General features: G+C 36.7%; 1 protein-coding gene, 1 long non-coding RNA gene and 1 other non-coding gene across 4 annotated transcripts; 1 reads left to right on the top strand and 2 right to left on the bottom strand.

The window, feature by feature from the left end:
* Positions 1-1,335: 1,335 nt before the first annotated feature.
* LOC111635523 lies at positions 1,336-17,038 on the bottom strand. The gene is made up of 6 exons (XR_002758394.1): positions 16,919-17,038; positions 15,402-15,450; positions 13,215-13,275; positions 10,183-10,879; positions 9,419-9,528; positions 1,336-2,319 (listed from the first exon to the last, which is right to left on the bottom strand). It is a non-coding gene; the product is annotated as an uncharacterized LOC111635523 (long non-coding RNA).
* Positions 5,269-5,454, top strand: LOC111635527. The gene has a single exon (XR_002758395.1). It is a non-coding gene; the product is annotated as a U2 spliceosomal RNA (small nuclear RNA).
* Positions 17,039-17,181: 143 nt separating the features above from the next.
* LOC111635526 lies at positions 17,182-18,317 on the bottom strand. 2 transcript variants are annotated; one of them, XM_023380516.1, is made up of 3 exons: positions 18,080-18,317; positions 17,893-18,009; positions 17,182-17,774 (listed from the first exon to the last, which is right to left on the bottom strand). In XM_023380516.1, the coding sequence occupies exons 1-3, from the start codon at positions 18,278-18,280 to the stop codon at positions 17,610-17,612; spliced, it is 483 nt and encodes a 160-aa protein (XP_023236284.1). In that variant the 5' UTR covers positions 18,281-18,317; the 3' UTR covers positions 17,182-17,609. The 2 variants fall into 2 exon arrangements, with proteins under 2 accessions (XP_023236284.1, XP_023236283.1); XM_023380515.1 differs by having other exon boundaries at positions 17,182-18,009.
* Positions 18,318-18,898: the final 581 nt, after the last annotated feature.

Genomic DNA, 18,898 nt, shown 5'->3' on the forward strand with positions numbered 1-18,898 from the left:
AAAATGTAAACAACATAAACATCTTGGGTGTATGGTATGGCAAGGACAAAAAACAGAAAAATTTAGAAAACATTACAAACAAAATCAAAGATGAAATTAAAAAATGGGAACATATATGGCTATATCTACCAGAGAGAGTCACCCTCACAAACAAAGTCCTCTTTGCAAAGGTAATATACAATCTTTACATCACTGATCTCAGCAAAAACGACCAAAAAATCATTGAAAAGATAATATTCAAGTTTATTTGGCAAAAGGACTTCGAGCCGCTGAAGAGAAATATAATGAAAAATAAAATAGAACAAGGTGGTTGGAAAATCTGGGATATTAAAGAGCTAGAAGTTGCTCTACAAGTAGCTAATATCCTGAACAACACTATTAATAAAAACCATCCAATTTGTGACATTATCTGTTACATCCTGGGCCCCACCATTAAACGCATCGATAACACAAAAGACAATAAGCCTTTCATAATCAACAGCAACAAGAAGTACAGAAACTGGAGAAAAATCATCAACACTTTTGCTGACAACAACAGTGATATAAACACAGCCAAATTTAAATGCAGACCAACACATATCTACAATATCATCCATCAACAGTGGCAGAATACAAATATAATGATCCAAATGTAAAGTGGAATAAAACCTGGGCCAACATCGCCAACCTTCCAGCAGAGTGGAAGGAGATTTCCTGGAGGCTGATAAACAACATCATCATGTCAAAAGACTACCTTCACACACACCAGCATATGAGAAGCACCTACTGTCCAAGATGCGGTAAAATAGAGAATTCTTTTCACATCTTTTATGAATGCCCCATCGCTACCCAAGTTTGGGCATAGATTAATAAAATTTTTAATACGAATATCAATTGGCATTGCATAAAGTATCACTATGACTTCCCTGTAAAAAACCAAAATCACTATTGTATTAACTGGATGATAGCACTCACAAAAAGAACTCTTTGGAAGGCAAGATGTGCTTTCATCTTCGAAAACAAGAGGTGGAATGCCACTCTTATTGCCAACAAAATTCGCGATGATGCATCCCTCAAACTACAAGCAGACAACAAGTTCTTCAGCGAAAGGGACTTCAACAATCTATACAAAGGTACTGCAAACACCATCTTCAAATATGACAACAAAAACTATATTTTGAACGATAAATGGCATTAATGCCATTACTGTACTGTCTATCATTTTATATTGCTACTATCTGTCCGTAACAACCCTCAGCATAATAATGTATTTCTAATATAAATGTTTTATGATCACTATTCAAGCTTAGCCGAGACTAATCTCTGTTGTAACCACTAATGTAAAACGTTTGCAAGAAATCAATTGTCGCGCTTTCTCTTTTTGTTACTTTTCAACACTATTGTACAATGAATTTATCAATATATCCATTTCTTTAATGCAACTCGCATGTTAGATGTTTTCTCATCATCGTTACACTCTATCCGACAATTACTTCTGTACATTTTTTGTATAAACACTCCCTGTATATACGCGTTTCAAATTGTCGGTAGTAGTTCTGTGAATATCAACACTTGCCTGTGTATTTATCTGAAACCAATATATTGTAAGAATTATAAAAGATTGTAAAAATACAGCCTAAGTGCTGGAATATGTAACTACTGTTGAAGTATTTTAAATAAACTTTAATTAAAAAGTATTTGTTTTTATCACCAGGGTGGTGGTGAACTTTTGTGAGTAGTTACTGTTCATCATTTGTGAGCTTCTACAGCGTTTATTTCTACTAAATTTGTGTTATTTGGTTATCGGAGGAGTAGGAGAACAACATCCCGTCGAAATTTAGCGAAAATTAAATTATTTTTCGAGAAATTGCCATAAAGTGATCTTGGAGTGTCAACGATATTGAGTGTGTCTAGAGCGATAAAGAGACAATGTGAGTAGCTGTTTTTGATGTAAAATAGAATAGAGTGACTTTAGAACCGAAAGGAATAAACTACAATAAGTTTAAAGCTAAGAAACTTTATTTTTTTGACTTTTCTGGTGATACTCACCTGAACAGCTCCCGTGGGAAGGCGTGGCTTCGAGAAGTTTCTCTTCTAGTAGACTTGTATTGAGTTAGTTATACTTAAGAAGTTAATGGATGGAAGTAAGCACTCCATTAGTTAGAAAATTCTCCTCTATGGAGGCCCTAGGTGGAAGGGGAAGGTCTCCTTCCATCCACGATGGGTCGTCGGCTAGTTGTAGTTTCCGCCGTAGTCCCGACGCGGTTGCTCCCGGTCTGGAAGAATCAATGGATTTGATGCAACATGAACCGGCGGAGGAAGAAGAGGGAGAGGAAGAGGCTGAAAAAATAAATAAATATTCATCAATAAAATCAGTGCGGATCATCAGTCAAGAAAGAATAGACACGAATGAATTGATAAAGGTAGTGGAAGAGAAGTTAAAAACAACAGGAAGTGTGAGGCAAGTATGCTATCGTCCTAGAGGAGTAATAGTAATAGGTGTTTCTACAGTAGAAGAAAAAGAGAGACTTGTCGGTCAAGAAATTCAGGTGGAAGATAAAAATTATGTGATAGAAAGTTTAGAAACGGATTTAATTGTAGTTACTGTAAGATATATGCCTTACGAGGCAGACGAGAGTTTAATCAGAGAAATATTTTCGAAATTTGGTAAAATTGTAAATGTCTATATTGGGTTGTATTCCCAAACACAAGTGAGAACGGGTGTTGTTCGCGTGATTATAATAACAAGGAAAAGAATTCCTACCGTAATGGAGATGTTAGGGAGGAGAGTTCAGGTTTATTATGTTGGATGTAAAAAAGAGTGTTTCAAATGCGGTGATTTTGAACATGAAGCGAGAGAGTGCTCTATCAAGAAATGTTATAGATGCGGGGGCAAAATGCATCTAGTTAAAGACTGCAATGTCTGTTATAATTGTAGAAAAATACATGATAAAGGTGATAGGTGCCCGGTATTAACTTTCGCTGATATTTGTAAAATAGGTCCACGAAAACAGAGTCTGGAAAGGAGAAGGGAATGAAGTATAGAAAGATGGAAAAAGGAAAGGCAAAATGAGATAGAAAAAGAGGAACAGAGACAGAAAGAACAAGGAATGGAGGAGCTTTTGTCACCAGAGTTAGTAGTGGTTACAGAAAAGATAGATACAAGAGAAATAGTTAATAGCGGGAAAGTTAAAGGAATGGTAGAAAGAATGGAAAGGGCACCGGAACAAACACCGGAAGGTAAAAGAGGTAGAAAGCGAGGATCGAGTGTAGGAAAAAAACAGGTTAAGAGGGCAATAAAGCAGATGGAGCATGATCCAGACTTTCAAATGAAGCAGAGCGCTATACGAATGAATAAAGCGAAAATAGAATCTAGACAGCCATCTATATTTCCTTCGAATATAGAGAAAGCTAAAAAAATAGGTCAAACACAAGAAAAACAAGATAATGGCTGAACACCAAAGAATAATTATTCGTTTTGTTAATATTTCCGGTCTACGTGATGTTAGTAAACAAATTTATCTAGTTAATATGATGATTACAAATGAGATACATATTTTGGGTTTGCAAGACACAAATATTAAGGATATATATGATATTATAATGTTGAGAAAGATATTTACTCACTATAATATTTACGCTTCTTTTGCGACTAGAAAGAGTACTGGAACAATTTTGATGGTAAAGAAAAATATAAGTGTACAGGACTTTAAAACAGATAATAATGGACGTTTAATAGCAGTCGATATAAATGTTGGAGATCGGTTTTTTAGAATTTTAAGTATATATGCACCAACTCGAGTCTATGAGTGGAAGGATTTTTTTAGGAATTTAAGTGAGTTTTTAAGGGTCGGGAGAGAAATAATTTTAATGGGAGATTTTAATTGTGTATTAGATAATTTGGATAAAAACGGTCCCATCTTTTACGATGGGTCGCGGAATGTTTTAAGGGGTATTATTGATGATTTTAATTTATACGATGTTTTTAGGGAAATGTATGCGTGTTATCAGGGTTTTACATGGGAGGGACGTGGAGTAATGGAGAGGCTGGATCGCATATGTGTGTCTAAAAGTATTGATCAGGTGGAAAATATTATTTGTTACTCAGTACACACAGAACAGAGAAGGTTAACTGATCATAAGATGGTAGATGTAACAATTAAAATGAGTAAGAGAGATAGGAGAAAGAAAAGAGTTAAGATAACAAAGGAGATTTTAGATGATGAAGATTTTGTAAATAAGATAAGGGTAATGATAGAAAACAAGAAAGAGAATGTAAATTGGAAAGAATGGGTAGAAATAAAGGAAAAGATTTATAGAGAAATTGAAGAGGTATGGGATAGAAAGAAAAAAGAAAGGTTTGTTAAATTAAAAAGGTTACAAAGAGAATTAACAGATGCAATAATAAATAGAAAAGAAATAGAAATAAATAGAATAGAGAAAGAAATTATGAAAGAAATAGATCAGAAAAATAAGGAGAGTTATATATAGTATAAATTAAATAAGTATAGCATAAAAAGAGAAGCAGAAAAAGCCGTTTTTGAGAAAAAAGGTAAAATGAAAGAGTATTGATATAGAAAAAATTATTGACGTTGCGGTACCTTTCGAGAACGGATGTAATGCCTTCGACGTCGCCCGTAACACCAAGGTTAGCAAATGCTATGCCATCACACAGCACCTAAGGCAACAGGGCTATGACACGTACTGCAACGCCTTTATCTTAGGCTCGCTGGGAGGCTTCGATCTTGCAAACATCGCCGTCATCCAACGTCTTGGCATCAGTCGTAAATACGCTAAAATGATGACCAAGCTGATGGTGAGCGATTGTATCAAACGGAGCAGAGAGATCTACTGTAATCATCTCATATACGGCATACGCTCCTCCAACCATCAAGCCACCGCCCACCACAGGAACAACATACCTTCCCACTAGTACTATATCTGCAACCCCTGGACTATCGCGTCGCTCTCATCACGGCTGGCTACATGCCTCTCTCCGGGATCTCTCTCATCCCATTGTACATACCCCTATACTTGTTGTCGGATCACGGCTGGCTATGTGCCCATGGTCGGGATTACTCTTTCTGTTATTGTACATATTACCTCTGCCCTCCACTGTCGTATCACGGCTGGCTACGAGCCCATGGTCACGATTTGCATCATATGTAAATACCCACCCTCCACTGTAATATCTTGGCTGGCTATGAGCCCATGGATGCGATAATTATCACTCTTATGGCACATACCACTTGACTGTATTCAACCATTCTCCAAATTTAAAACCCTTGTATATTTTATTAGTCTTCAATAAAACATTTTCAAATCTGTTCTTATCAGCTTGATATCTGATACGGTTTCCATCGGAGACCTTCGATATTAACCTGATTTTTGGAATTGGGCGGGAAAGGGGGCTTGCTCCCTCCCCGCCGCGGGTTGCTCAGGCCTGGCACTATCGCCTGAGACAGCCCACCCCCCTTTGGGGAGAAAATAAAAATAAAAAATATAAAGAAAAAATTAAAAAAAAAAATTTTTTTTTCTTTTTACAGGTACATTTCCTTCACGGAAGATGCCAGATAAGCGATCACAGCTATAGGAAAACATATTCCAAGCATGGCAGAGCATGGAACAGAAATCTGGCGAATTGCAGAAGAAATGGTAAGAGGAAATGTGGAAAGCGAAATACCGCCATCGCCGCATAGTTCTGGCACGCTACGATGAAGAAGAGCGGTGCGATCTCGACCTTTCCGTGCTTTTGGTCAAAATCGCTAATCAGCGATTCGAAGTTATTGAAGAAAAATTAAATGTGCAATTTTTTCAGAGTGTGACTACTGTGGACAACATGCATGGCCTGCACGTAGAAACCCCAGGAAAGGTAAGCCTCACTCTATACATTGAAGTAATGAAGGAGCACGGCATTTTTCTAAAATAACGGATAAAACCGAATTGTTTCAAACTTATTGCATTGAATATATTGTAATATCGAATCGGCAAATATTCTACGTTAAATACAGAAATTTCTAATATATTTTGCAAGCGAAAAAATATTTAGCATCGAGATGCTATCGGTATTAGCACGATGCAACGCGGGTACGGACTGCGGCATAATTTCCTCCTGTGATGATTGGTGACCAACAGGAGTTTTATGCCGTTGTCAGGCGTCACCCATGCAAATCGTGATATTTCCTGTAGCCTTTTGCACCGTCACCTATCGTTTCCTGACGTTCTTTCGTGTGTATTAACGGATATTTGCCAAATGACATTACCTGGACACACCGCAGGTGTATTGTATGTCTCCACACTTGGCCTGTCGGCACCTTTGAGGTGTTTTTTATCGCTTCTCGGCCTTCTTGGCCAAGATTAAAGTGTGTTCTTTGTTCTTTATTTTGTGCCTTTTAGATCACTATTGGAAGTTGCTGTGTTGTGCTGTGGAACTGATACCTGATTTGGAAATGTCGAGTGGTTTGGATAAGTGAAGTGGATAGAAAGTTGTAGACTTGGTGCTTGGTGAGTGCTTTTTGAACTTTTTTGTTGCCGACTTGGTTGGTATGGACCGCCAGACGGGAAAATCCCTCCTGTCGGCAAGTCAAACTCGACCTCGATCTTTGGACCATACTGGGGGAAGTCCTGTTCCCCCGACGAGTCCTTCCCATCCTATGGACTGCCAGCTAGGTAGGATGGCCCCACCTGTAAGCCATTCCAGGCTTCCAGACCATCAGAGGGGAAGCCCTGTTCCCTCGACGAGTCGTTCCCGTCCACCAGAGAGTCAGACACCGTCGAGGAGTGGATCCCAGTCTTTGGATCGTTCGATGGAAAGTTCGGATCTGGTGTTAGAGGCAACTGAGCCCTTGGATCACCTGAGGGGTAATCCCGGTCCCTCGACGAGTTGGGCTGAAGATAGTGATGATCAGGGAGGAAGTGTAGTCCTCCCGACATGTCAAGTAAATTTAGTGCGAGTAACACATGGAGATGGCATTGGAAATGATGATTTTGGTGAAATGGTGACGAGTATATCTACTGGTGAGGGCGATGAAGCGAGTGAAGGAGTAACAGCCATTGGAAAAAGGAAAGAGAATATGATGCAAAAGGAAAAGGAGAAAATAAGGAAATATTCAGAAATTCAGTCAGTGCATATAAACTCTAAGGAACATTTAAATACAATGGAACTGATTGAAGTTATAGAAAACATTTTGGGAAAGAAAGAAACAGTGGAACAGATATGCTACCATCCGAGAAACATAGTTGAGATTGGACTAAAGACTGTAAACGATAAGATAAATCTTCTGGGACGTGAGATCAAGGTAGAAAATTTTGTTTATATATGTGAGAGTTTAGAGGCAGAATTGATACTTGTGACGGTTAGACTAGTTCCGGTTGAAGTAGATGAAATATTGTTATCGGAAATTTTGTCGGCTTACGGTAAAGTAGTTAATATTAAGGTTAATAAATATATGGGAACGAATGTGAAAATGGGAATATATAGAGTGTTGTTATCAACACATAAATGTATACCCAATTATATTGAAATCTTTGGAAAAAAGATTCAATTAATACATGTAGGCCAAAAGAAACAATGTAGACGATGTAATAGTTACGAACATGAAATAGCAAACTGTAATATAAAGTTGTGCCACAGATGTGGCGAAAGTACGCATCTAATTCGTGACTGTCCAGCGTGTTACTACTGTAAGACAATACATGATAGGGAAAAAGATTGTCCTGCTCCCTTTTTTGCAGAGATATGTAGGAGAAAGGGATTAAACCTGTGAAACAAATAAATGAAAATATTATAAATAAAATTATTACTAAAGATGAAATTCGAGATGCGATTCAGTCGTTAAAGAATAGTAAAGCTCCCGGCGATGACTTATTAACTAGTGAATTATACAAATTTTTTAGTGAAAACTTTACAGATTATTTATATACACTTTTTAATTATAGCCCTTTTGGCAGCAATTTTACTTACGGAAAGATGATTTTAATACATAAAAAGGATGATTCGGATAAAGTTGTCACTAATTTTAGACCTATAACTCTTTTAAACCTAGATTATAAGATTTTTAGTACCGTAATTGCTAAGAGACTTGAGGCACTCTTTCGTGATTGTATAGTGAGCACTCAAACAGCTGGTATAAAAGGAAGATCAATTCAAGACAATATTGTATTTTTGAGATTAATACAGGCAATTTATACAAAGAGAAAATCCCCACTCTCCATCCTCTCTGTAGATGTACAGAAAGCATTTGATACGGTAAATCGCGACGTGCTCTGGAGAATGTTAGAAAGTTATGGTTTAAATAAAGAAGAAATTGAACAAATTAAAAAGCTATACCATGCACCGAGCACCTTTATTTATGTAAATAGACAACGATCAAGGGATATTAAATGTGGAGCAGGGGCGAGACAGGGTTGCCCCTGCTCCATGATTTTGTTTACGATCTATATAAATGTACTTTTACAGAATGTATTAGATGATAAAAAGATTGAACCGATCTATATCCCTGATAATAAAATAATAACTAAGTTTTATGCACACGCTGATGATATAAACTTTTTGATGGTAGATAAAAAGAGTCAGGAAAGAATTATTGATACAATTCGGATGTTTAGTAAACTTACAGGTATGCGAATAAATGAAAATAAATCTAAGATTCTTAGTATTTACGGGGATATGGAATGTGAATCAATGAAAATACAGAAAGTTGATAATATGAAGGTGCTCGGTGTGTGGGTAGGAAAAGAGAGTAATAAAAATAATTTAGAAGATATGATTGATAAAATTAAAAATGTAATTGAAGATTGGAAAATCAATTGGTTATATCTTCCAGAGCGCGTCGTGATTATAATTAAAATTGCTATTGCATCTATTATATATATGTTATACTATACAAATTTGACGACTGATGATATTAAAAAAATAAATGCAGTTATTTACGAATATATTTGGATGAATACTTACGAACCCTAAAATAGAAAAATGATGACAAATGAGAGGAACAACGGGGGATGGAGAGTGTGGGAGATTAAAAGCCTAGAGAGCTCATTGCAAATTAGTCACATGATTAATGCCCTAAAGAAATATGATCATCCAGTGTGTTATCTAATTCAATATATACTAGGACCGACTGTTAAAAGAATTACTCAGGTGGGAGGTCAGTACCCCTTTTTAATAAATAATAATAAGAAATATAGAAACTAGAGGAAGATAATAAATGAGATAATGGATAGTCATGGGAGCATTATTCATAATGCAATTAAGATTCAACCCAAACTAATTTATGATATAATCCATAAACAGGAATTAAATTATATTATGATTAACTCTAGTATTAATTGGACACAGGTATGGAGAAATGTCAATGACCTCCCGCCTGAGTGGTTGAAACTCACCTGGAAAATGCTACTTAACATTGTTATGACTAAAGATTTCATAGCTACGTACCATCACGGTCGAGATGCCCGTTGCTTAAGATGTGGTAATAGAGAAACTATGATTCATTTATTCTTTGATTGCTGTCTGGCCCAACAAATATGGATGTGGTTTAATAAGATCTGGAAAACAAATATAACATGGAACAATATAAAATACTTTTTAGATTTTAAGACTAGAAATCCCAACCGTTACATGTTAATATGGATGATCGCATTAGTTAAAAGGATATTGTGGAACGCGAGATGTTGTCAGGTATATGAGAAACGTAGATGGAACGCAACGTTAATTGTGACCAAAATAAAAGAAGAAGCTGCATATAAGATAAAAAGTGACTTAAAGAACATGAGTGAGGGTGAATTTAATAGAAACTATAATGGAACTGATGTCATTTGGAAAATGACTAATAATTGTATTGTGTTTTGTGATGATTGAAATTTTGTTTAGTTTTAAAAGTTTTTTGGCACTTTTGCCTTTTTAAATGTTTGAATTTATTGTTATACATTTCATGTTCTGCTTAAAAATTGTTAAAGAGTTTATAATTCTATTTAAATTTATATTTATATTCTATGTTCTTGTTTAAATATGCATGTAGTTATTGTATTCGCTATTAACTGTTGTATTTCATTTTTAAATCTAGTGTGTTATTATAGTAACAAAATTTGTAAATAATATTTGTCTTTAATTTTCGGGTTTATAAATTATCATATTTTGAAATTATAACAATTTTATGAAATTTTAAAATTGTAATTAATACTGTAAATAACAATACTTACCATGTAATAATTATATATTGTCGGGATTATTTTGTGATTACTTTTTATGTTGTGTCGATACTTTATTAAGTTTGTATAAGGCCTAAATTGAAATATAAATAAATATCTTCATGGGTTTGGGTCGCAGGTAGGAATTTCGACCTGGTCGGTGTTGGTGATTATCGCTCCTCCTCCTCTGATTCTGGCACTGGCATATACATGTGATCGCTCCTGCATCTGTGAAGGAAATGTACTTGATTAGGCACACTTAATATATCTACAAATTTTGACACACAGTTCTTGTTATAGCAATTTTTTGTGTTTTTAGTGATTTTTCATCTTTTTGCCGACTTTCTCGGAAGTTTTTGGACTTTGGAAATTTGGAGTGCTTGGATGTTTACTGGAAGTTTTATTGCCTCTATTGGACATTTTAAGGTTTCTACAGCCCGTTTTGGTGAGTTTGTTTTAGTTTTTTTTGGAGTTCTACTGACTGTTTTAACACCTTGGCCGAGCGCCAACGTCGTTAGATGGAAGAGATTTCTCCGTCAGCGAGCGATTTTTCTCCTGGAGGGACCCTAGGTAGGCAGGATTCTCTTCTGTCTATCCACGATGGGTCAAGTCAGTGGTCGTCAGAGTCCCGATGCGGCCACAACCGATCCGGATGATGAGATGGAGGAACTACAGGAAACAGCACGAGAAACCAGGATGGAGGAAGAATCTGAAAAGATAAAGAGATATTCATCAATAACATCAGTAAGAATAATTAGTGAAGAAAAGATTGAGACTATGGAACTGATAAAAACGATAGAAGAAAAACTAAACAAGGCTACAAGTGTTAAACAAGTGTGTTACAAGCCTAGGGGAGTGATAAAAATTGGATTGTCAAGTGTTGGTGAAAAAGAAAAACTGGTTGGACAGGTGATAAAGGTGGAAGATAAATTTTATAATATAGAGTGTGTAGAAGTCAATTTAGTTGTAGTAACAATTCGATATGTACCGGTTGAGGCGGATGTAATGTTAATTAAGAAAGTAATGGGGAAATTTGGTAAAGTTGTTAATGTTCTTGTTAATCATCATCTGAACACTACTGTTAGAACAGGTGTATTTAGAGTGTCAATTATTACTCGGAATAGGATACCAACTACGATGAAGATTTTAGGGAGAAGAGTTATATTGTATTACGTAGGAGCAAGAAAGGAATGTTATAAGTGTAATAGTTTTGAACATGAGGCTAGAGAATGTATGATTAAATCATGTTACCGTTGTAATAGTACAGAACATTTAATTAAGGACTGTGACGCATGTTACAATTGTAAAAATAAACACAGTAAAGGGGAAGCTTGTCCTACGCCGTTATTTTCTGAAATCTGTAAAAAAGGTCCGAGGAAAGTTAGTTTAGAACGGAGGAGGGAGAGGAGTTTGGATAGGTGGAGACGAGAGAGGGAAAAGGAGAAAGAGGGAGAAATAGTTCAAAGAGAGAAAGAAATAACACAGAGTATAACTAAAGAACTAGTTGTAGTTGCGATGAGAATGGAGGAACAAGAAAGTGATAGAGGTGACAGAAGTGATAGAGAGGGTGAACAGAATAGAGTTAAACAAATGGTAAAAGAATATGAAGAGGGAAATGAATTAAAGGAAATGGAAACGAGAAGTAGTAGTATAAAGAGACGTAGTACAGGGGGAAAGAAACAACAGACAAAGAAAACGTTATTAGAAGTAGAGAAAGTAGGAGAAATGACAAAGGATCAGAAATTTAAAGAGGAAATGATCAAAAATTGGAGAAAAGCAAGGGATATAGCGTTGAGTGAGATGCAAAAGAGAACACAGAAATAACAAACAGATAATGGATAGTAAACTTATAAATATTAGATCTGTAAACATTTCGGGTATGCGGGACACAGGAAAGCAAATTTATCTGATGAATTTGGTTTTAACTAATCATATAGAAGTACTTGGGATCCAGGACACTAACATTAAAGATTTTGATGATATAAGAAAATTTAAGAAAGATTTTTGTACAATATAATATATATGCCTCATTTGCGATGCGGAAAAGTACAGGTGTATTATTATTAATTAAAAAAACGATTAAGGTACAGGATTTTTGTACTGATGTTGATGGGAGAATAATTGCGGTTGATGTTAGTATTGGAGATAGATTCTTTAGATTTATGAGCATATATGCGCCGACTCGGGCCTTTGAACAGAAAGAGTTTTTTAGATCTTTTACAGGGTTTTTAAGGGTAGGGAGGGATGTTATTATAATGGGAGATTTTAATTGTGTGTTAGATGTTTTAGATAAGAACGGTCCGATTAATTATGATAGGTCTAGGAATGTTTTAAGATGTATTATAGATGATTTTAAGTTATACGATGTTTTTAGAAGTTTTTATCCATTTTATTCAGGCTATACATGGAAGGGGCGTGGTGTGAAGGAGAGGCTGGATCGAGTATATGTATCTAAAACAATAAATAGTGTACTTGATATTAAGTGTTATGAAATTTATACAGAGCATAGAAGATTAACTAATCACAAAATGGTAGAAATGAATGTGAAAATAGGAAGAAAAGATAGAAGAGAAAAAAGGGTAAGAATAACGAAAGAAATATTAGAGAATGAAACCTTTGTTAGTAGAATGAAGGAAATGATTGATAATAGTAGGTACGATATAGATTGGGAGAGATGGGCAAAGTTAAAAGGGAATATAATTAGAGAAGCAGAGAAAGTATGGAGGAAAAATAAAAAGGAAAAATTTAATAAGATAAAAAGGTTACAAAGAAGTTTAACCCATTCGATTTTAAAAAATAATGAGAGTGAAATTGAGAGGATAGAGAGAGAAATTACGAGGGAACTTGATAATAAAAATAAGGAAAATTATATCCGATATAAAATGAATAGATGTAGTATAAAACGAGAGGCAGAGAAAGCAGTATTTGAAAAAAAGGGTAAAATGCGAGAGAATATAGATATAGAAAGGATTGTAGATGAGTTTGGTTGTAGGATAGAAAATACAAATGAGATAATAAAGAAGTTTCATTCTTACTATACTTACTTGTTTCAAGATATACAACTGGATGAACAGTTGGGTATGGAGATCTTAGCTAGTATAGAACCTGTAAAGGAGAAAACGCAAAATATAATTAATGCAGAAATAACAAAAGATGATATTAGAGAAGCAATCCAGTCTCTCCATACACACAAGGCACCAGGATGTGATAAAATTAATGCGGAATGTTTTAAATATTTTAATGAAAGTTTTATTGATGTATTATATAAACTTTACAATTTTAATGTTTTTAGTGACTTTTTTTGTCACGGAAAGATGGTTTTAATTGGGAAGAACGATAAAATGGATAAAGGGGTTTTACATTATAGACCTATTACTTTACTTAATATGGATTTTAAGGTTTATAGCATTGTGATGGCAAAAAGGCTCGAGTTGGTTTTTAAAAGTTACATTGGAAATACTCAAAGTGCGGGAGTTAAAAAAAGAAGGATACAAAACAATACGGTTTTTCTAAGACTTATACAAGAATATTATAAAGAGAGAAATGTAACATTGTCCCTCCTCTCCATTGATGTCAAGCATGCATTCGACACAGTCAATAGATATGCTTTGTGGAAATTCTTAAGTAATTATGGATTAAATGATAACGAAATCTGGTTTATTAAGCGGTTATATCAAGCCCCGAGTACATGTATTTATTTAAATGGTGAAATGTCTGAGGAAATAAAATGTAATATAGGGGTTAGGCAAGGGTGCCCCAGTTCGATGGCATTATTCACTATTTATATTGAGACGTTATTAAGAACAATTAAAAATGATAATCTTATCGAATCTATTTATATTCCTGGAATGAATGAAAAAGTCTCATATATAACACACGCAGACGATATCACGTTTCTACTGGTAAATAGTTTAAGTTTAAATAGAATTTTATTAAAATTAAATAATTTCTGTGAATTTACCGGTATGAAAATTAATAAAAACAAATGTAAAATTATGGATGTGGTTGGGAATATTAGTAGGTCACAAGGGGATATTGAATTGTAAATACTATGAAAGTGCTCGGGGTTTGGTTTGGTGAGAATGCTAATGATAAGAATTTAGATGAAATTAAAAGTAAAATAAAACTTGAGATTGAAGACTGGTCGAATATTTGGTTGTATATGCCTGAGAGAGTGCAGGTTATTAATAGAATTATAATACCAAAATTTATTTATAAACCATGTTACAAATTTGGATAAACAAAATATTAAAGAAATCGAGAGAGTTATTTATATGTATTTGTGGAATAGTAGTTTTGAACCAATGAGTAGAAAAATCATGAGGAACGACATCAATGAGGGAGGATGGGGGATGATCGATTTTAAAGATTTAGAATACTCCTTACAATTGAGTATAATGATAAATATACTAAGAGAAAAAACCATCCTTTGTTTTATTTGGTACAATATATATTAGGACCGATCTCCAAATATATTGCTGGATTGGATGAAGGATTCCCTTTTATAATATCGAATAAGAAAAAATATAAAAAATGGAGAGAGATATTGAGGAAAATTGTTAATGAACATAGTGGGGGAATTAATTTTGACAGGAAAATAAGACCTATGCAGATATATCGTTTAATTCATAGACAACATGTTAACAGAAATATGGAGAACACTAGTTTTGATTGGTCGAGAATTTGGAAAAATATTTTTAGTTTACCTGTCGAATATGTGGAAATATCTTGGAGAATCCTATCCAATGTGGTAATGAGTAAAGAATATCTTAGACTTTATCATAGAGTTCGTGACGAAAAATGTACAAGGTGTAAAGGGACGGAATCAATTATTCATATTTTTTACGAGTGTCCAATCGCAAGGGCAAGTTGGTCCTGGGTCTCAAGGGTTTGGAAAACGAATATAAGTTGGTATAATGTTAAATATCAGATAAATATTAATGTAAGGAACCAAAATGTATACCTAATAAATTGCTGTATAGCTCTTGTTAAGAGAATTTTGTGGAAATGTAGATGCCTTTTAACATTTGAGAGAAGGCTATGGAACGCGTCTCTTTTAATTGTAAAACTAAAGCAGGAATTGTGTTATAAAATAAGGAGTGACTTCGAAAAAATGTCGGTAAATGAGAGAAATATTTGCTATATATAGAGGGGCGGAAGCAATTTTCAAAGTTTATAATGATGAGATTAAATTTAATGATGATTGGTAATTTTAAATTGAATGTACTTACCTTGTATTTGTTGATTTGTGTTTTCAGCGATGTTGCTTTTTGTTTAAATCTAAAGGAAAAATTTATAATTGTAAATTTTCACCATTTTGGAATGTTTTATATATGAAATTGTACTTACCTATATTTCCCTTTGTTATTTTGTTTGATTGTCGGGTAACTAACAAAGTTTGTGAATTTTTGTTTTATGAATTATGTTTTTTACTTTAACACATTGTCGGTTTATGTATTATGTTAGTTTTTGATGTAAATACTGTGGTTAATTAATAAATGCACATTTTTCTCTTGCCTTTTCTTTGGCGGCCTGCGGGATATAACAGGCTGTCTCTGCAATGCTATCTTGGAACTTGTTTTGCTTGCTGTGAAGGAAATCTACCTGACATTGTTAGGGTTAGGCAAAATTCAAACTTTTATACCACTAGTATCTGTTCTTATCTCGCCAGTACTGGTGAGCTTTTGTGAGTAGTTCTTGTTAAACGATTCTGACTTTATTTTGTGACTTTTTTGATCGGATAAACGATATTTAGTGGTTTGGTGAGTTAGAGAAGAGTATCCTGTTGGATTTTTTGAAAAATTTTGGAATATTTTTTCGAACTTTATTGAAAACTGAAGTTGGAGTGTCTACACCGATTGTGTTACGAGAGATAAGGCGTAAAAGTGAGTGAAAATATCGATAATATTAAAAAATAGAGTGACTCTGTGATAGACTGTAGTAAAATAAATTAAGATTTAAAGTAAAAGACATTAAATTTCGAACGTTACTAGAGATAGTCTCTTAAACAGCTCCCATGAGGGGCGTGTTATAAGTGAAAGATCGTGATAGTGAAGTTTTATTACCTCTCTTGGACATTTTAACGCTCTACAACCCTTTGGGTGAAGTTATTTTAGTGTCTTATTGGGGCACAATTCTAGGACAAATGTAGCAAATTGGGACTTTGACAGAGCTGTAGAGCATATCGATAGGAACAAAAAAGTCAAAGGAACCATGGCCGTACGGGCGACCCTTCGCGAGATATAGGCCCCCCAAAAATGACTATGTGGAAAATTTGAGACCCTCAAAAATGGGGTAAAATTCAAAAGTGAAAATTTTCGGAACTAAATCTCGAAACTATGGCATTTTTTGCCGTTTTTTAGAACCTACTAGACACTCCCAAAACGTCCCAAAACACGAGGATCGGCACCTTTCGACCGCCACTTCCGGGGAGCGCCATGGGGATTCGCACCTCGCTCGCTTTCTCTCTGCTAAGCCTATTGCGTGTCTAACAGGCAGCAAGCCGTATTCTAACCACACTTTTATCGACAAAGACCAAAGAAAAGACCGATTATTACCGCTAATTCGGCAACGCTTTCTCCGCCGCCGCTCTATACCGAGCGCGCTTCTATTTCGCTATCTCTATCACATTCTAACTTCCGATGGAAAGAAAACAGATGCTGCTCACACCTAAACCGTGCACGATTTCATTTCTCTATCTCTATCACATTCTAACTGACGACGGAAAGAAAACAGATCCTCCACTCACCTTCAACAGCGTCTCCTCTTGGGTCTTCCGCGACGTCCTCTCGCTACCTGGCGACGCCTAGCTGGATCCTGATGTTGCGTAGGTGAGGACGGGGTGAGGCCGCTGGTCCCCGCCTCGGCTAGGTCCTGGGGGTCGATGACGAAGGTGGTGGTGGTGGTGGTGGTGCCCGATGTTATCTGAAAAGTCACATAATCCAGGATTCACATCCGCAAACAAGTATCCTTTGTTCACGCGCACTATACACAAGCTGTAATACTCACTGGGCGGTCGTCATCCCCCTGCCGTTCCTCTTCGTCGCCCTCGTGCACGGAAACATCGAAATATGGCTCGTCGGGCGGCAGATGTTCATCCGCGGGCACACTGATCGTCTGGAGTTGGAGACCCTGGCGACCGGGGCCCGGGTAGACGGCCACGATGTCCCCGATGAACTGCCGGAATTTCGCCGATGTTGTTGGCGACTGGGACAGGAACCGCGTCCTGTACACGTATGTGCAGGCGTAACTTTGCAGGCTCCTGTCCGTGCGGAGCGACTTTATGGACTTCTTCAGCCAGCGATTTCTACACTCGATGTTCTGAGTGTGGGCCTCGGGATCATCCGTGTCGACGAATCTGCACAGAAAAAACATAAATGTCGCGTCTCCATCACCCCGTTCATACCTTTCAATTAACACATAGCACACTTTAATCCTTCTCACCTCCCGGGTCCCTGCCGGCTGTGATTGACGATCTTATGTCCCGAGAAGCCCAAAGCCGTACAACCGCGATACTGGGCCGCGCTGTCGGAAACAATGATGGATTTTGGAGCGATGTATCTGAGCATGTGGCTCCACAGAACTCTTCTGCTTTTGTTGTCCACCTGAAATAATACGACAAAATATAACACCATTCCTGTAAAATGTGCAAATGTCTGCCGGACAGGGAACCTTCCTCGATAACAACAAATAAAAAGGAAATAATGTTTTGCTACCACTTACATGCCAGTACATCAGCTCTCTCGTTTCCCGACAGTAGGCACCAAATATAGTAATTTGTGTGCCTACACCTACGCGGCCGCGGTTGTATTTTCGCCTCCTGGTGAAGGTCTCATCGATCTGAAAACGAAATAACATTAATATAGACATAGACTTTTCGGCAAACTCTGAAACGTGCGCCGATCGTCACCTCGACGTGCATTCCTTCACCACCTAACTTGATGTCCTGATTTTGGGAGACGAAAACCTCCGCAACTTCCCGGCAGAAGTTGTACCAATCTACCGCTGTCGCGAGGGCCACCTCGCATTCCTCTGCGGCGATGGTGACCGGCTCCTGCTTGACCCACGAATAAATCAGCTTCAGCACCTGTAAAATACAGAGAAAACACATCTTGTACACATCGGTTTTCGTAAGCGGCACGAGCAAATTACAAAACGCTGAACGTAGCGTGATGGAGACAATACTGTAATTTCCGGTTAGCAGGGCTCCATCAACTGTACCAATACGTTAATCAAAATCGAACTTTTCCTATTCGCATGGCTTAGCCAAACATCACTTTAACCAATTATCAACTATTTACAAAGTAGCGGTTTCCAATCATTACGTTGACTGCTAACGTTGGTATACAGTGGCTAACGGAGAGAACGCTAACCGAAAAATACTGGACTGGGAAACCACCGCTTTTGTGACAAAGCGGCGGTTTCCCAGCCCCAGTTTCTCGTGATCGACTGCAATATCATACTTCTGTAGCTGAAAGCTTCGCTCGTTCGAAAAATGTATTGTGGGTACAAGACAGGCTACCGGTGCACAGGGCCCTCCGGACGGTGCCGCCTGTCCGTCGTCTAACTGTTCGTTGTTGATTCAGTTTTTCGCAGCGGTAGTAGAATCCGAACCTGTCAGGTGGAGCCGGTACCTTGCGCATATTGCCTCCGCACTTAGGGCACGGTGGCAAGGTACCGGTTAGGTCCGGATGCGGAACGAGCCCCACAAGATGACAAAACTTCTGGG

This window comes from Centruroides sculpturatus, unplaced genomic scaffold (assembly GCF_000671375.1).
Source record: "Centruroides sculpturatus isolate CEXI.00-Female unplaced genomic scaffold, Cexi_2.0 scaffold990, whole genome shotgun sequence".
Taxonomy (NCBI): Eukaryota; Metazoa; Arthropoda; class Arachnida; order Scorpiones; family Buthidae; genus Centruroides; species Centruroides sculpturatus.

Bases quoted from the DNA above. Each gene is read 5' to 3' on its own strand.
- LOC111635526 (XM_023380515.1), bottom strand. From the start codon at position 18,280: ATGTGTTTTCTCTGTATTTTACAGGTGCTGAAGCTGATTTATTCGTGG. The intron at 18,010-18,079 runs GTGACGATCGGC...TTTCGTTTTCAG, and splicing joins GTGAAGGAATGCACGTCGAG to ATCGATGAGACCTTCACCAG.